Genomic DNA, 19,744 nt, shown 5'->3' with positions numbered 1-19,744 from the left:
ATAACACATAGTAACACAGTATCTGATGGCTGATATTAAGCTGAGGAGACCGCGTTCCATCCAATCTATCCAACTAGGTGGCCACAGCTGTACCTGCCACTCTGTGCAGATCAGATCACAGCAATCCATGCTTAACATCACCCAGCTGCAAGATGGGCAAGGCCAGCTTTAAAAGTTGGGAGCCTGTAGGCACTGAGGGGATGGAAGGGAAGGAATGAGGGCACCACTCCTACCCCACCCCCAAAATTTATCAAAAAACTGGGTAGGGGGGTTGGTTTCACTAGAAATTACTAGAAAGGATTACAAGTAGGCTCCCCCCCTCTTCCCAAGTTCGCCTCACCTAGGTCTATCAATGCTGCTGTTGTGTTTGGCTGCTGAAAAAGCTCAGTACACAGCCTCTGTGACAAAACTGTGGGTTTTAAGCCTGTAAACTGTATTTCTTGACATGTATTTCTCTAGTTTGGCCAGCAGGTGGTGCATGTTTATGTTTAAAGCTGTTACTGAGAAAACAGAGAGGGTCTTTTACTAAGGCGCGCTCACGTTTTTAGCGCGTGCTAAAATTGTGGGCACGCTAAACCTTAGCGACGCCAATGCACTGCTATGGGTGTCTCTAACGTTTAGCACGCCCACAATTCTAATGCATGTCTTAGTAAAAGACGCCCACTATTCCTTCTTTAGTTAGCACACAGAGAAGAAGTTTAGCTGGCCACTTTTAAAGATTGCTGTTCTGGGCTCAGATTGGCCCAGAAGCTCAAATTCACCTAGGATGTACTGGCTTTTTTTTCTCCAGTCTTAGCCAGGGAGATCTCTTTGCTGAGGCCCTATGAACAGTTATATTTGATAACCTGTGAACAGCTTTATGTCCTGATCTCCCTAAGTATTATTTAGATTGTAAACATAGATAGTCTTATAATTGATCCATATTTAGTTATCTGTTACTGTTTGCTGATTGCACCTTTTCTGTTCATTGTTCTAATTTTTCATGACAATAAACATTCGTCGTTTATTGCCTCTACTTGTCTGGACTGACTAAGAATCCTGGTGGTTTGTGTGTTGGGTCTGAGTGCTTGCTAGGAACTGTGGGACCACTGGGAGTGTGGCCCCAGTAACCTAGGTGTGAGAAACACCTTGAGAGCGAGAGACTCGCCCAGAGGCGGTAGGGTGCAAATGTAGAGCACAAGCGGCAGGTGCAGGCGAACCTGAGCTGTGCTGGTGATAGACCCTCTAAGTAGCAGCGGGGTAGCCCCAGGCGGGGGGGGGGGGGGGGGGGGGGGGGGGGGGCTAGACGTTTCGTGACAGCCTCAAAATCAGTAGTCTGACACACTGGAAACCCTATCCCTTCCTCTGCACAGGATTCCTGTTACCAGGTAAACCTATGTAGGGGTGAAACTTCTCCTAGGTCTGAGGTGGTGTGCTGGCTCCAAAGTCCTGCACTGAACTTTTTCGGAGTTATTACAGCAGCTACTGCTGTTCCTGACCCTGTAGCCAAAGAAAGCACAGGCAGAGACAGGCCTGGATGAAGGCACAACTGCTGTGGCAGTGCTCAAAGGCCTATTAGATTTTGGCACCAGACAGTTGCCTATGCCTAAAGTGGGCCTAATGATGGGTAAACTACTTGTTCTCAGAGAAAGTACACAGTTGTTTAAACAGCAATGGTGTTCTCTATACACAGCAGGGTAAATCAAACAAGTGAACAATGTCATCTGACTGCCCCAATAGAGACCAGATCTCTCAGAGCTAAGAAATATTGTAAAGGTTTTTCTGCACAGTTGCTAGTTCATACAAGTCCCCTCACCCTACTGCAGTGTAAGAATCAACTGCCTGGGAAGGTGGATGGGTACATATGTGTGCCTGATTTATCCTGCTGTCTATGGAGAACTACTGTTACAAATAAGCAACTGCACTTTCTCTGTCAACAAGCAGAATGAGTCGACCACACAAGTTGGGTATCCCATTGCGGAGGATTGCCCTTTATTTATTTTTTATTTGTTTCACTTTGTGAGGGCCACCCACAGAACATTGCTGGGACGAACTGACCATAGATTAAAAAGTCCTTGTGTAAAACTGCTTGACCAAGATGTTGTCTAGACAAGGGTTGTCCAACCTCGGTCCTCGAGGGTAACAATCCAGTCAGATTTTCCCAAAGAATATGCATGAGATCTATTTGCATGTAACACCTTCATTATATGCAAATAGATCTTACGCATATTCATTGGAGAAATCCTGAAAACTCAACCTGGCGAGGGCCGAGGTTAGACACCCTTGGTCTAGACAGTACTGAGACATCAAGATGTGAATCAATGACTATGGTGCAGCTCTACAAATTTCTTCTAACAGAACTGGGCGCAGATGTGCAACTGATGCAACCATGACGCTGGTTTTATGCACTTTTACTGGATCGTTAAGTTGTTAGGATCAGAGAAAATTAAAAGTTGCATGCATTGGCAATGCAACTATGTCCTTTTCATATAGTAAGATAAAATCTCATAGTACAGTGTGTGCAACCAATTCACCTTTATGAACATGAGGCCTAGGAGTCACTATGGATGATGCATATAATAATCACTTGATACTGACATTTCTATTATCAATGCTGTTCTCATGGGGTTTTTTTCCCCTTTAGCACTATGTATGGTTTTCTTGAGCGCTTTGTATCTGTTAGAATGGGAATGTCCCAGATGACCACATCTTCATTCTCCATAATCTCTTAAAAGTTGTGATCCCATTGTTCAGAAATTTTATCCATCAGAACTCTGCAGCCAGGCCAGCTATGAGATGAGTAACCATTTCCAGCTCTTTTGTGATGCTCCAATAGACTCCCTGTGAGTGACATATCAAGATTTAATAAACTTGAAACTTGATGTGAGCCTTTCTCTGTCTCACACAAGAATTCTTTCCTTGGGCCCAAGAAAGAATTTCTATGCCCTTCTTTTCACAGTAGTGTGTGAGCCTTCTGGGCCTCCACCCCTTATTTTTCACCTGCTTTATCCCTTTCTTCAGTTGAAGGAGTTTGCAATTCGAACATCTTGAAGGTCCTGAAGCATCCTGCTCTCGGAAACATATGTACAAAGTGAGAGCAGAAGGGGGCATGATCCAGAAGCAGTGTTTAAATCCATTCATGACTTCTTCCATGGTGAAGACAGTCTTCCAAGCTGAATTATTTCACGGACAGAGTTGATTTGGAAGAAAATAGAGATGGTGACAAAAATGTAAGAGAAGAGATTTTTCCTTAGTAGCTTTGGAAAAATCTCTAAACTGTGATATAACACATCTAGGCAGCAGTGCAGACAAAGAAAGACTAAGGGAACGTGTAAAGCTTACAGCAATGTGGGAAATCCTATGCATGATCAGAAAAACAAAGTTCTGAGAGAGATGGTCCATGTAAGCACTGCCAGATGATGTCAACCACCTGTGTAGCTGATTCAACCTGTTTACTAACATAGAAATTTACTTACAAGTTTGTATCATATCATGATAAATACATTTTGAGGTCTACATACCCAGCAAGCATTCCAAGATTCAGCAGCTTTTCCCAAAGTCATTGGAAAGTTTAACGTCTGCTCCACTTGCATGACATCCTTTTGAGCTTGGCACTTTTCACCTGGTATTTTGTAGCATGTAGTTAAAAAAAAACATGAAAAGTCCAAAATATTAGTGAAATGAGCTGCATATAAACACTATGCAGTGTCCACATTTTAAACATTATGCAGTGCCATGAATGTCTGCACAGCTAACAAGCAAATGATCAAAAGCCCTGCGCTGTTCCAAAGTGCTCTAAAATAGCGCTGGAACAACACGGGGCTTTACCGCACTGATGATCAGAGATAATTGCATGCAAATTTAAGCACGCAATTATCTCTGACCGTGGGGTAGAAGTGCGGGGAGAATTGTGCTTGAGCATGCACTCAGCACAATCCTCCTGCACTGGTTTGACAGGTCTGGGCTGTCAAAAGCCCAAACCTGTCAAACAGAGGGCTGGAGGTCCATGGGACCACCAGGCCCCAACTACCCCTGTCCTGAGCAACGGGGGCTGGAGGTCCGGCGGCCCTCCGGTCCCCCCCCCCCCCCCCCCAGGGAAGGGCTAGAAATCCGGTGGGTCTCCAGCCCCCCCTAACTCCCCTCAACATGTGCACCCAGTCCCTGGTGGCCCAGTGGGAGACCAACACCCCCCCCCTAGGTTCAGGGAGGGCTGGAGATCCAGAGGGTCTCTAGCCCCCCCAACCCCCCAGCAAAGGGTCCCTGGTGGTCCAGTGATCAATCCACCCCTCCCTCCCTGCCTACCCACCCCCCTGTCCCTACTCCCCTACCTTGTGGGTCAGAGGAGGAAGGTAGCAGCAAAATTGCTGTCGAAGGAAGAGGAGGGAGGCAGGCTACCTCCCTCCTCCGACCCACAAGGCAGGGGGGTAGGGAGAGGAGGGTGGGTAGGCAGGGAAGGGGGGTGGATTGATCACTGGACCACCAGGGACCCTTTGCTGGGGGGGTTGGGGGGGGGCTGGAGACCCACCAGATCTCCAGCCCTCCCTGAACCTAGGGGGGATCGTCGGGGGGGGGGGGGGGGACCGGCGGTCCAGCGGACCTCCAGCCCCCGTTACTGGGGGGTGGTCGCCCACTGGGCCACCAGGGACTGGGTGCACATGTTGATGGGAGCTGGGGGGGGGGGCTGGAGACCCACCAGATCTCCAGCCCTCCCTGACCAGGAGGGGGGGATCGTCGCTGGCAGGTTTGCCTTGTTGGGGGGAATGGGGGCCTGCCAGCATGCAAATGCATACTGGACAGGGCTCACCATTCCTCCCCAATGATCTGCAAACCCTAACGCCTGCTTTGGAGCTGGCGTAGGGTTTACCGCAGCCAGCGACCCAATCTTTGGCGCGCTGGTCGCTGATCATTGGGGATGAATATGTTTAGCCCTGTTTAGCATGCTTTCAGAGCCCTCGAGCGCGTTGTTTCATGCACTCGAGGGCTCTGATCATGGAGCGGTAGCAAACGCCAGCGCTAGTATGGCGCTAACAGCCTCTAGCGCCAGCGTTTGCTTCTGATCATCCCCCTGTAGCTTACCTGCAACTGCTGTTCTCCGTGGAATGTAGTACCACATATAGTTGATGTCACCAAACAGTACAAAATATAAGGAGTGCCAGCTCATTGGCTGGAATAAGCCAGAAAACATTACACATCTGCAGAAGGCACTGCGCTAAGCAGCCCTCAGTTAAGTAACCTCAGTCTACGTCAAAGATAAAGGCATGTAGAGTAAAAAGATGATTAAATTTTATGTGGAGATGGGATGGAAGATGAGACTGTTAATCCTGCTAAGCATGGAAAACATCAGTTACAGGTCAGCAAATTTGCTTTCTATATGGACAACCGGGATGAACAGTCCTTCATGTGGGGGAATCCCAACTAAGGCTTGTCCTGATGTAGAGGCCAACCAAATTTTGATTTCTGTTATGGTGCCAAAATTGGCACAAAATGATTTTTCTGCCTACTTTCAGCTTTGGCCAAAAGGATATTGGCATGGTTTCAGTTTTGGCTGAAAGTGACCGTGTTAAATTTGTGCTTTGTCCTATTTGTCTCACTCCCTACCCTTCCCCTCTGAACAGGAGTTGCCTCTTCTTGGGCCTATCTTACAATCCTTGACAGTGTAGGAGTGTAGTCAGGGCAGGAGTGATCCCCAGTCACTTCTGCCACGCTGGCTCTGCTCTGCTTTTGTGGAAGTGTTGGTTTTCCTTTTCCATGTAGGCTTTGTTGGATGACATCACTCATTTGTGAGGACTTGCAATCCTGCCTGTCCTTGGAAACAGCAAAGATACTTACTTGTAGCAGGTATTCTCAGAGGACAGCAGGATTCATATTCTTATAAGAGGGTGACGCTGATCTATGTCACCCGGTCCAGCTTTTGTCATAGTAAAAAACAGAGCATTGTGGAGCACGGACTGCGCTCCACCACGCATGCACGAGTGCCTTCCCACCCATGGCGCAAACGCGGTCTCCTCAGCTTAATACTAAAGCAAAAAATAAAGTAAAAATAACCAAGGAGACAACTCCAAGGGGAGATGGGAGGGATTGTGAGAATATGAAGACTGCTGTCCTCAGAGAATACCTGCTACAGGTAAGTATCTTTGCTTTCTCCAAGGACAAGCAGACTTCTATCTTCTCACAAGTGGGGAATCCCTAGCACCCAGGCTCACTGAAAACAACAAACATTGGTCAACTGTGCCTCGCAACGGCAAGAACATTACATAGATTAACCTCAAACTATATATAATCTGAAAGAGAGTGCAACCTGGAACAGAATAAAACGGGCCTAGGAGGGTGGAGTTGGATTCTAGACCCCAGATTCTGCAACAATGACTGCCCAAACCAACTGTCACATCAGGTATCCTGCTCAAGGCAAGTAGTGCAATGAATGTGTGGACTGAAGACCATGTTGCAGCCTTGCAAATTTCTTCAATGAAGGCTGACCTCAAGTGGGCTACTGACGAAGCCGGCCGTGACATGACCCTCCAAGGCCAGCCCAGCCTGGGCATAAGTTAAGGAAATGCAATCTGCCAGCCAAATTGAAATGGTGCATTTCCAGATGGCGACTCCAATCCTTTTGGGATCAAAAGAAACAAAAAGCTGGGCGGACTACCTGTGGGGCCTTGTCTGCTCCATGTAATAGGCCAATGCTCTCTTGCAATCCAAGGTGTGCAAGCTGTTTTTGTCAGGATGGGCATGAAGTTGTGGAAAGAATGATGGCAAGACAAACGACTGGTTCAGATGGAACTCTGATACCACCTTCAGTAGAAACATAGGGTGCTACTAATTTGCGATGAAACAGTATAATGTGCATGGACTACTCTGTTGTGATGAAACTTAGTATAATGTGCATCCACCACTAAGGCCTGAAGCTCACTGACCCTACGAGCTGAAGTAACAGCCACCAAGAAAAACGACCTTTCAGGTCAAGTACGTCAGATGGCAGGAATTCAGTGGCTCAAAAGGAGCTTTCATCAGCTGGGTGAGAACGTTGAGATCCCATGACACTGGCGGAGGGTGGACAGGGGGCTTTAACAAAAGCAAACCTTTCATGAAGCGAACAGCTAGATGTCCAGGGATGGGCTTGCCTTCTACACGTTAATGATAAGCACTAATTGCACTAAGGTGAACCTTACTGAGTTGGTCTTGAGACCAGACTCTGACAAGTGCAGAAGGAATTCAAGCAGAGTCTTTGTAGGGCACATAAGGGGATCTAGGGCACTGCTGTCACACCAGACAGCAAACCTCCTCCATTTAAAAAGAGTAACATCTCTTAGTGGAATCTTTCCTGGAAGCCAGCAAGACTCGGGAGAAACCCTCCGAAAGACCCAAGGAAGCGAATTCTAGGCTCTCAACATCCAAGCTGTGAGAGCCAGAGACTGAAAGTTGGGATGTAGAAACGACTCCTCTCACTGTGTGATGAGGGTCAGAAAGCACTCCAATCTCCATGGTTCTTCGGAGGATAATCCCAGAAGACGATGGAACCATATCTGCAACGGCCAGTACAGCGCAATCAGAATCATAGTTCCATGGTCCTGCTTGAGTTTCAACAAAGTTTTTCCCACTAGAGGCATTGGAGGATACGCATACAGAAGACCTGTCCCCCAATTGAGGAGGAAGGCATCTGACGCTAGTCTGCCATGAGCCTGAAGCCTGGAACTGAGGGACCTGGTGGTCGATCTGATTGGAAAAGATCCAACCAAGGGGGTGCCCCACGCTCGGAAGATCTTGCGGGCTATGCCCATATTGAGAGACCACTCGTGCGGTTACATTATCCTGCTCAGCCTGTCAGCCAGGGTATTGTTTTGCCCTGTCAGATAAGTGGCTCGAAGGAAAATGCCGTGTTTGCGAGCCCAATGCCACATCCAGCGGCCTACTGACACAGAGGGCGTAATCCGGTGCCCCCCTGCTTGTTGGTGTAATACATTGCAACCTGATTGTCTGCTCGAATGAGAACAATTTGATAAGATAGCCGATCTCTGAAAGCCTTTAGAGCGTTCCAGAACACCCGAAGCTCCAGGAGGTTGATCTGAAGATTCGTTTCCTGGGAGGACCAAACTCCTTGAGTGTGAAGCCCATCTACATGAGCTCCCCATCCCAAGAGAGATGCATCCATCATCAGCATTTGTGGCTGAGGAATTTGGAATGGAAGTCACAGAGTCAAAATGGATCGAATTGTCCACCAATGAAGACAGTGTACAGGCTCTGGGAACACTTGAATGACATCTTGTAGACTCCCCATGGCTTGATACCACTGAGAAGCCAGGGTCCATTGAGCTGATTTCATGTGAAGACCTATCATGGGTGTAACATACACTGTGGAAGCCATGTGGCCCAACAATCTCAACATCTGCAGAGCTGTGACCTGCTGAGAGTTATGAACCTTGGACACCAGTGAGACAAGATTGTCTGCTCTTGTCTCCAGGATGTGAGTATATGCATCCCTAAAATCCAAAGAGTATAGCCAATCATTTTTCTGAATCATTGGGAGAAGGGTGCTCAGGGAAACCATCCTGAACTTTTCCTGGACTAGAAATTTGTTCAGGGCCCTTAGGTCTAGGATGTGACGCATCCCCCCTGTCTGCACAAGGAAGTGCCTAGAATAGAATCCCTGCCCTTCTTCCCCTGGTGGAACGGGTTCAACTGCATGGGCCTATAGAAAGGTGAAGAGTCCACTGCAAGTACCTACCTGTGCTGAGAGCTGAATGAATGCGATCTCGGTGGCCTATTTGGAGGTTTGACATGCCAATTGATGGTGTATCGGAGACAGACTATTTGAAGAATCCACCGGTCAATTATAAAAGACCACCTTTGGTGAAAAACGTTTAGCCTCCCTCCAACTGGCAAGTTGTCCGGGATGGACACTTTTACTGCAGCTATGCTCTGCTGGAGCTAGTCAAACGCTCGCCCCTTGCTTTGACTAGGGAGCAGCAGGGGCCTTAGGTGCACGCTGTTGATGTGAACGAGTGCGCTGGGGCTGAGCATGAGTAGGCTGGTGAGCTGAAGGAGTGTATAGTTGTAGGGACCGATCCTTGGCTTGCCAAAATCCTCCTAGCTGAGGAGGTAGATGCAGAAAGCACCTGGCAGGAGAGAGAAGAAAATGTATCAGTATGCTTCTTGATTTGGTCAGCGACCTCCTCTTCTCCAAAAAGGTTATCCCCCCGGCAAGCAGCATCTGCCAACCACTGCTGAACAGAGTGTTCCAAGTCAGAAACACACAGCCACGAGAGTCTGCACATTGCTATACTTTGAGCATGAGCAAAGATCCTGGATGCCACATCAAAGGTGTCGTAAGTGTCCCTGGCCAAGAACTTTCGACATGCCTACTGCTGCTTGACCAACTTGCGAAAAGGCTTGGCCTGCTCCAGAGGGAGCGCAGCCACTAGGTCTGTCAGCTGTTGCACTGAGTTTCGCAAGTAGACGCTTGTGAAGAGCTGGTAGGACTGTATACGGGAGATAAGCATTGAAGCCTGGTACAGCTTCCTCCGAAAAGAATCCAGGGTTCTAGCTTGTCTGCCTGGGGGCGCCAAGGCACATTAGTACTCCTGGCTCTTTTGAGAGCAGCCTCCACCACCATGGAACTGTGAGGTAACTGAGGCCTAACAAATCCAGGTTCACTGTGGATCCGATACTGGGTGTCAATCTTCTTGGGCATGACACGGACTGCCAGGGGGGGATTCCCAGTTCCTGACAAGGACTTCCTTGAGTACCTCATGGAGAGGGGCAGTCACAGCCTCCTTAGGAGGAGATGTGTAGTCCAGGACCTTGAGCATCTTGGCCCTGGGCTCATCCTCCACTTCTAAAGGAAATGGAATGACATTAGCCATTTCCTTAACAAAAGATGGAAATGAAAGGCTCTCCAGCGGAGACCATCTCCTAACAGGTGGAGGGGAGGGTTCAGAGGGGATCCCATAAGACTCATCTGAGGAGAAATATCTGGGATCCTCCTCTGAATCCCATGAGCGCTCCTCCTCAATGTCAGACAGTATCTTCCTATGGGATTGCCAAGACTGAACCTGCCTCAATGCCGAGGAACTGTGCCTTTGAGAGCGGTGTTGAGGTTGGCTCCTGTCTGGACTCGAGTGAAGCTTCCTCCAATAACATTGAAGGGGTGCCAACTTGGGTGGCAGTCGACACCAGGGCCAAAAGAGGCCGCACCGCTGGCTGAGGGCCAGGCGAGGCCGCAACGGGAGGTATGGCAGGCGCAAGCTCCCCTGATTCTGATGCACACCGATGCATGAAGCCATCCAGCAGCTCTGGAAGCAAGGCCCGGATACACTCATCGAGGGCCAACACGGGGAAAAGTTGGAGTGCTGTTGAGGCACAGGTTGCAGAACCGCTAGGGTCAACGCAGGAGCAGGATCTCAGCTGCTTGGAGACAGGTGCATCGGCAACTCCTGTATGGAGGGAGGGCAATCCTCCCGGTGTCGATACTTCTCAGGTAACGAATCCTTCTATGCTACAGAGTTCCACACACCATGTGTCAAGGGTGACCGATGATGATGCTTCTTGGCCTTTGCCTGAAACGTGTCACCAAGGCTACTCGGTGCTGACAAGGATTATGTTGAATCCTCATGTTGCCTAGGGGTCAGGTCCGACAATGGATGGTACCGGGAGGCCTTCATAGCAGGAGGCCTAGGCAGGTAGAGACACTTGACGCTTCACTGCTCCCAGTGTCTAAGGATCTAGAAGCAGCCATGTTTACCGATATTCCCGACACCATTGTGATGCTCGACGTCGATGCAGATGCCTCCGACCTTGATGCCGATATTGAGGAACTGGATTTGGCTCCAAAGATCCTCTCTCATTGAGCCTCTCAGGAAACCTGGGTCCTCTTCTTCATACAAAGACAAAGAACATAGTTAGCAGGGCTATGGTCAGGCCCAAGACACTGCAGGCACCAAGAATGGCTGTCCTTTCCCAAGATAGTCCAAGTGCAAGGGGTATAGCACTTGAAGCCACTGGGAATCTTCACGGACATGGATGGATAAACTTCGTTGGCTAAATTAAACGACTTGATAGTGCCTGAAAAAGTGGCAAGGCATGGAGAAAAAGAAAGAGAAAGACCTGACCAAAGTGAAGGCCTAAAAACGGCCTGATAACGACGGAAAAATAAAGAAAACTTAAACCCGGGCACAATAAAACTAAGGAAAAATAAAAGGAAGGGTTTGTAAGGTCCAATTAAAGGAGCCACAAGAGAAGCAGAAAAAAGACTGAAAGGCACTAACACTCTCAAAAAAACGGGCGAGTGAGGAGAGGTAAAAAAACGCACCTTCTCCTCACGTGGAAAATAGAGAACTGAGGAGACCGTGTTCACACAATGGGTGGTAAGGTACTCGTGCATGTGTGGTTTGCACTTCACAAAGCTCTCTTTTTTACTATGGCAAAAGACAGACCGGGTGATGCGGATTGGCATCACCCACTTGTGAGGCCTGCTTGTCCTCGGAGAAAGGGAAGTTCTGGAATTTGGGGAGATGGAAGGGGAAGGAGACAGATCTAGGATCTTAAGGATTCAGAATAGAGGTGATGGTGCTCCAGCCTTGCTGCCCTTCACATCCCTTCTCTTCATCTATATCCTTCCCTCCCTTCCCATCTTGATCCTCTTTACCTTCCTTCCTCTACCCCCAGTCCTTTTTCTGGCCCTTCATCTCAAGAGACCTACATATAAACACAGGTTTACCTTTCCACTTGCTCATTTTTCATAGACCCCCAAAGCACATTTTTCATCCCCTCATTCATAACCTACCCAGTTCTTCTCTCTAAATCCCTAGCTCCTGTTTCTCAAACCTCTTTAGACCATTTCTTAAAAACACAACACAACACAGCTCCTGTTTTTCAACCCTCAAACCACCATTTCTAAAAGGAAACAAAACAAAATTGTAACTCCTGATTCTCAAACCCCTCCCCCCTTTTCACAATTCCCCTCTTGCCCACTATGCTCATCAAGAAACAGGAGAGTTATGGAACATCAGGTCAAAGCCTCCTCTGCTGCCCGTGGCTACTGTGCCAATGCTCTCCTTTTCTTTTTTCTTCAATCAGCTATGGACAGGAATCAGCTGGGAAAGGGGGGAAATAGTTTAACATGCTAAGAGCATCTGTCCATTCCAGCTGCAGCAGCACCTCCCCCCCCCCCCCCCCCCCCCCCAAGTTCACCTGGCTATATTTGCAGCCCTTCCTGTGGCTGCAAAATCCCAGGAGACCAAGAGGAGCATAATTGAACGGGGTGCCCAAATTTTCATGAGGGCATCCTCGCATGACGGTCCCCGCGAAGAGGCGGGGAAACCCGTATTATCGAAACAAGATGGGCGTCCATCTTTCGTTTCGATAATACGGTCAGGGACGCCCAAATCTCAACATTTAGGTCGACCTTAGAGATGGTCGACCTAAATGTTGAGATCGCCGACCGAGATGGTCATCCCTGGTTTTGGGCTATAATGGAAACCAAGTACGCCCATCTCAAAAACGACCAAATGCAAACCCTTTGGTCGTGGGAGGAGCCAGAATTCGTAGTGCACTGGTCCCCCTGACATGCCAGGACACCAACCGGACACCCTAGGGGGCACTGCAGTGGACTTCACAAATTGCTCCCAGGTGCATAGCTCCCTTACCTTGTGTGCTGAACCCCCAAAACCCACTCCCCACAACTGTACAACACTACCATAGCCCTTATGGCTGAAGGGGGGCACCTACATGTGGGTACACTGGGTTTCGGGTGGGTTTTGGAGGGCTCGTTGTTTCCTCCACAAATGTAACAGGTAGGGGAGGATGGGCCTGGGACCGCCTAGCTGAAGTGCACTGCACCCACTAAAACTGCTCCAGGGACCAGCATACTGCTGTCATGGAGCTGGGTATGACATTTGAGGATGGCAAAAAAAAATTTTAATTTTTTTTTAGGGTGGAAGGGGGTTGGTGACCACTGGGGGAGTAAGGGGAGGTCATCCCCGATTCCCTCCGGTGGTCATCTGGTCAGTTCGGGCACCTTTTTGAGGCTTGGTCGCAAGAACAAATGGACCAAGTAAAGTCAGCCAAGTGCTCGCCAGGGACACCCTTCTTTTTTCCATTATCAGCTAAGGACGCCCATCTCTCAATCACGTCCCAGTCCCGCCTTCGCTATGGTACCAACATGCCCCCGTGAACTTTGGTCGTCCCCGCGACAGACAGCAGTTGAGGACGCCCAAAATCAGCATTCGATTATGCTGATTTGGGCGACCCTGAGAAAAGGACGCCCATCTCCCAATTTGTGTCGGAAGATGGGTGTCCTTCTCTTTCTAAGCCTGCAAGGGTTCTGGCATAACTGAAGCCACACATAAGCCATGGGATGTAAATTGTTATTCTATAATGCAGCCAAAAGGATAAAAACAAAAGTTGGACTTGATAGCTTACAGAAAATTGCATAGTATGGCACTAACACATTAGAGAATATAAAAATGTCTTAATATCACTTTAAAATATTATTAGTCCAAAGATTCTTGTTGCTAGATATACCTTCAAAATTTTGGAATATGTTCTTCAAATGATAGTCACTGTCATTTTCTCTGCTAATATCAGTGGCTTCTTCCTCATCACTGCTGAATTCTTGATGGTTTTCATGTAAGGAATCTTTATTTGGACAATTAGCTTCTTTTTGAGGCATTATCCTTTTTTGGTCCCCAGAAGTGAAAGGCTGAAAATTTACTGAAAAATCTTCAGTGTTATTCCCAGTCTTTTTTCCCTGTGAGTATCGTGGTAGAATTCCGAGCTGTCCAGAGGTTGCTTTTTCTGCCATTATTTTCACTTCAGCTATAGGAGGTAGGTGGAAAAATTTCAATTTAATAACCAACATATTTAGAACAGATTTTTAAAAAATGATATATATACAAATAAATCTTGTCTTCAGACTTAGCAAATATTCTACTCACATTGTGCTGTAAGAATTACTTTTTACATGGAATTTGTCTTCAAGCATCAACCAGTTTGAACTGAAAGCTTAATTTCTTTATTTTAATTTGACACGCCTTCAGGCCTCTTCCCCATGACTCGTATTACCTATATTCAGATTAACTGTGAGATTAAAGTCTCCCCCGATTAAATGACCTTTAGTAAACTCCTATACATTATTAGTCACTAAATCAAAAAACTCACCTTCCTCACTATTTGGCCTATAAATAAGTATCAGCAGTATACAATGCTATACTTTGTATTGTTATTTGAATATTTTTACTGTTGTAATTGTCTATTGCTCATGCTTGATTTATTCTTACTGTACACTGCCTTGAGTGAATTCTTTCAAAAAGGCAGTAAATAAATCCTAATAAATAAATAAATAATAAAATACTAGTTAAGGTAAAGTTGGCCTTGGACTATACTTTTAACAAAGATATATCTAACTTCTTTATCACAAAGCACATGATGAACTTAGCTAACCAACTCCTGGGCCACAATTATCCGCACCCCATTTGTTTCTAGCCCTATTCTATTAGAAGCAAAAAGAGACAAGAAGAAATGCTTATGCATAACACGATGCCCATGCTTTAGTAACAAATGCCTTTCTTGCAAAAAGCCCACCTGTATTTTCAGTTGAGCTGCCTCTTTAAACAGAAGATGTCATTTCCTGGACTTATTAAACCCCTAACATTCATCGTCCCAAATACAATAAAAGCCATACTTACTCGTAAGCACACCACCAGCTCCTTACCATAGTCTCTCACTCATCGGACTTGAAGACTTCAAAAACCAAAGGTGCGTATCTATAATAAGGGTTCTCTGGAAGCAACAGGGGAATGCAGCCACATTCCAGGTGACATCATCCGAAGGAGCCTCGCAGGCTGGCATTCTCTTAGCTCAGAGAAAAGTCTTAATTAGACAACTAAGAGCATGCATGGAGGCTCCCTAGCTGCCTCAAATTCACCCCTCCTCCTCAGTCTGTAAGAAAGCTGAAGTGAAAAATGCTTGAAAAGTTCTGATCCCATAAAGTCAAGGGGGATGGAATTAGGGTAAGTGTGGCTACATTTCCCTGTTGTCACCAGAGAACCCTGTTAAAGGTAAGCAACTTCACTTTGTTTCTCTGTAACATTTTGTTTCTTCCCTTGTGTATTAAATGGCTGAAACACATTACTCATCCTATTGATCATCCTTCTATAAATCTTCTTCCTCTGCTGTCTATGCCAAGGATACACATTATTCTCGTACTCTTGGTCATCCTTTCTAAACTTTTCAAATTTGAGCAGACTGTTAAAGGTAAACAACTTCGCTTTGTTCCTCTATAACATGCTTCCCAGCAGACCCAACACCATTACCTCGTACTATGCCATACATTCCACTAAGGACTAGATCGAAAATAGCTCCCTCTCCTGTTGGTTCCTCCAAGAAGCAGTCATTTATTATGTCTATGAATTTTACCTCCCTTGCATTCACCTAATGTAACATTTATACAGTCAATATTGGGGTAATTGAAATTACTCATTATTTGCCAGGAGGATGTTCCGCCATACTTCACTGGAAGTTCCTTGTATCCATGCTCTGTTTATAAAAATGAATCTGAGCTGATAAGTATTTTTTTTTTTAAGAATCTGGTGACGCCTGATGAAGGCAAAGCTGAAACTTGGCCAAGTTGGGTCCATCTTCAATAAAACCTGTTTGGTGAACTCTCGTCTGCTCTACATTCCCTGGATCACCTTTGCTGTCTGTGCTGACCAATAGGATGACTAATGTGTCTCAGCCATTTAACATACAAGGGAAGAAACAAAATGTTACAGAGAAACAAATGCAGAGTAAATTACCCTGTAGTCCTAATACAGTGAGAGAAAGGGAAAGGCTTAAAGGTGATCAAGATGAAGTATTTGATCCTTCAGCTTCCCTTTATACTACACCTCCACGTGTTAATATTGACAAACAAGTTTTTCAATTAGGTCAACTTTAGAAAAGGAGATCCACAACAGACAACCCCTCTATAGAAACCCAAGAGATTTTATGTACAACAGAGGGACAGGTAGGGGGCGTGGCAGAGGGAGAGGCGGATTTCAACAATACAGGTCAAGACAGGAAAATCAGGGGATGTATTAAATACAGTGCATAACATTTCCAACAGAATTCTGACAGATGTAGAGATTAGTGTTTTGAATAAGGGTCTCTCTTTTGTTCCAACTCCAGGATACAATGTTTTTAAAACTAGGGTTGAGTTTTTAAAATTTGTTAGAAAATTGAATATTATGGAGTTTATACAGATTCATCTATAATTAGAAGAGATAGTAAGTGGCTTCCACCTGGAAATACACATCATCTGATTCAGACATTCAAAACTATAGTTTTGAATGATATAACAGAGCTTGAAAGGCAAGATAGGAAAAGGATATTCTATAACATGACTACAGAAGAGAGTGATGTTATTAAAACACTGCATAATGATCAGAGTATTATTATTAAACCAGCAGATAAAGGTGGTGCGGTTGTAGTCATGTATAGACACTCTTATATTGCAGAGATAACTAGACAATTGGAAAATACATTTTACCAAGTGCTTAGTGAAGATCTGACAATGTCATTGAAAAAAGAAATTGCGTCTTTAGTATTACTAGGTAAGTGTGGCGAAAGTTATATTTAAAACAGTTTTCAAACTGCAGCACTGTACCCATGTGGTTTAGCATACACAGTTAAAACAAAGAGGAAATTTAATGTTAGGGTCATAGAACATTTAAAAGAAATATGCAAGATAAACCGTTAGTTGAACAATCTGTTACTTTAGGGCATAGGTTTAAAGATTTTCGCTTTTGTGTTCTTTTTGTGTTTAAGAACAGCAACTAATTTTTGAATTACAAACTCTACAACCTGATGGTTTGAATACGGGGACTGATTTGTCTTTTTTGTTTGTTTGTTTGGATAATGTCTAGTAAAAATAGGACACAACCTTTTTAACTTTTTAAATTATGTTTTATACATATTATTTTTGGAGCATTTTGTGCTTTTATGTGTTATTTTTATTATAGGTCTATCTGATCGATTTTATACAATTCATTTTTATTTTTATCTTTTATTTTATTATGTTTCAGTCCATGCAATACTTTGTGAGCAATCTGACTCACTGTTATCTCATTTGCATATTATTGTATAGTAATAATACTAAATTCATCATATGTCACTGTTAGTCTGCCATCTTCTCTATAAAATAATAAAGAACTCTTTTCGAGTTCTTTATTATTTTATAGAGAAGATGGCAGACTAACAGTGACATATGATGAATTTAGTATTACTGGTAGCATTTTCTCAATTTATATAACATTTTAGAGAATTATCTCTGTTTTTAGTGATGTCTATCTGATGTCAGTGGGAGCAATTTTGTATTTTGGTTATTTTTACAAATATATGATGTTATATTTTTTGAGGTCTTCATTATTTTTTTAGATCAGATGGCTGACCAACAGTGACTTATATGATGAATTTGGAATTAGTGGTAGCAATTTTTGCATTTTCTCGTTTTATATAACACTTTGGAGCACATTGTCATTTATATTATTTGCTATATAAAAGCATAATGATTTATGCTTTGCATCTATATTTTGCTTCTATATGTTAGATATGCGCTATTGGACACACAAACTGGTCTATAGTGATGTCCATCTGATGTCAGCAGCAGCAATCTTGACTTCTTTTTTTAATTTAATTTGTTATTTAATTAACTTTAATTTTATAGATACGAGGGGCATAATCGAACTGGGACAACCATCTCTAAGGACACCCATCTCTAAGGACGTCCCAGGAAAGGGGCGGGGAAACCCGTATTATCGAAACAAGATGGCCGTCCATCTTTCGTTTCGATAATACGGTCGGGGACGCCCAAATCTCAACATTTAGGTCAACCTTAGAGATGGTTGTCCCCGGTTTTCGGCCATAATGGAAACCGAGGACACCCATCTCAAAAACTACCAAATCCAAGGCATTTGGTCATGGGAGGAGCTAGTAGTCGTAGTGCACTGGTCCCCCTCACATGTCAGGACACCAACCGGGCACCCTAGGGGGCACTGCAGTGGACTTCACAAATTGTTCCCAGGTGCATAGCTCCCTTACCTTCGGTGCTGAGCCCCCCAAACCCCCCCCAAAAAACCCACTCCCCACAACTGTACACCACTACCATAGCTCTAAAGGGTGAAGGGGGCACCTACATGTGGGTAAAGTGGGCTTCAGGTGGGTTTTGAAGGGCTCACATTTACCACCACAAGTGTAACAGGTGGGGGGGATGGGCATGAGTCCGCCTGCCTGAAGTGCACTGCACCCACTAAAACTGCTCCAGGGACCTGCATACTGCTGTCATGGAGCTGGGCCTTGTTTTGTGGATTGCTTGAACAAAGAAAAGAAGCAACAAAGAAGGAGGAAGATAACATCTATGCAGCCTTAACCCTTGTCCCTGAGGAAAGAGATTGAAACCCCGCGGAGTCGGGCAGTTCCAGGGAAAGGCAACTGATAAATGTTTTAACAAGGCAAGACAGTTCTGCCTGGGAGGCAAGAACTCAAAAGATAAGTGCACAGTTTTCACCTAGTATATACTATTTTAAAAGTTACAAGTGATTTTATAGCACTGTGGTGATTGGGATGCATAAAAAAATGAGCATATGTTGCTCTCCCCAAAAAATTGTCAGAGTTACCCAATGAAAGAAGTGCTATGCCACTTTTTAGCAGCATTATTGACTGCAGTTACAGTGGTTTATATCTGAGGGTACTCTATACATATAAATTATAGATCTGCCACATTATACTGGTGTGAACTGTTTTGCTAGCACTTTCTTGAAGTTGGTGGCTAAGAGTCCTGGTTTGTGTACACAAGTGGTTGAATGTTACCAGAGACATTGATATTGTAAATACGTTTTCTGTTGATGGAGCTGGGTATGACATTTGAGGATGGCAAAATTTTTTTTTTTTTTTAGGGTGGGAGGGGGTTGGTAACTATTGGGGAAGTAAGGGGAGGTCATCTCCAATTCCCTCCAGTGGTCATCTGGTCAGTTTGGACACCTTTTTGAGGCTTGGTTGTGAAAAAAATGGACCAAGTAAAATCGACCAAATGCTCGTCAGGGACGCCCTTCTTTTTTCCATTATCGGCTGAGTATGCCCCAGTCCCGGCTTTGCTACGCCTCCGACATGCCCCTGTGAGCTTTGGTCGTCCCCGCGACGGACTGCAGTTGAGGACGCCCAAAATCGGCTTTCGATTATGCTTACTTTGTTATCATACTTGCATATTTTATTACTGGCAGCACTTCCGATTTCATAACTTATAGAGACTTTTTGAGTTTCTAATTTTTGGGATTAGACTTTGTAAGTCAGCACCTCACTATTAAGTTTTTTTGGTTTTTTTATTTTTCATCTTTGTTTTCCGATATTTTGGCGCCAATCTTTTAGTTGAATCTTGACCTCTGTATAGGTATATGTTATGCTGGCTCCATTCATCGTTTTTTCCAGAAACACTGAGGTGTGTGTATGAGCATGCTGTCATCTCCTGGAGAGCGGTTATTGAGTTTTGTATAATGCATAGGTTGCCACCTTCTGGAGAGTTACGGTGGGAACAGATATTTTAGTTAATGTAACTGATGTGTTTTGTCTTTTTGGTTCACAGCCTTTGAATTTTGAGTTGAGATTATGCTGGTTTTTTCTACTATGCTGCCTTACTCATTTGAGCATTGAGTAACTTGTTTATTTTCCATTTGGATTTTTCAATTTATTGTTTTATATACGATTCCCTAATGTGGCTGTGCCACATGAACTTGATCTT

General features: G+C 45.1%; 1 protein-coding gene across 1 annotated transcript in view; it reads right to left on the bottom strand.

Annotated features, from left to right (window-relative positions):
• The window catches only part of LOC115458713 (inactive serine/threonine-protein kinase TEX14-like), a gene marked incomplete at its 3' end in the record, with an annotated part of 207,866 nt that overhangs the window by 56,144 nt on the left and 131,978 nt on the right, over nt 1-19,744 (bottom strand). Inside the window, 2 exon segments of the mRNA XM_030188539.1 lie at nt 3,501-3,601; nt 13,498-13,791. Coding sequence (XP_030044399.1) covers nt 3,501-3,601; nt 13,498-13,791 — 395 coding nt within the window.

Source organism: Microcaecilia unicolor, unplaced genomic scaffold (genome assembly GCF_901765095.1).
Source record: "Microcaecilia unicolor unplaced genomic scaffold, aMicUni1.1, whole genome shotgun sequence".
NCBI classification, from domain to species: domain Eukaryota; kingdom Metazoa; phylum Chordata; class Amphibia; order Gymnophiona; family Siphonopidae; genus Microcaecilia; species Microcaecilia unicolor.
Note: the sequence above shows the minus strand (reverse complement) of the source record. Positions and strands in the feature narration are given on the sequence as shown.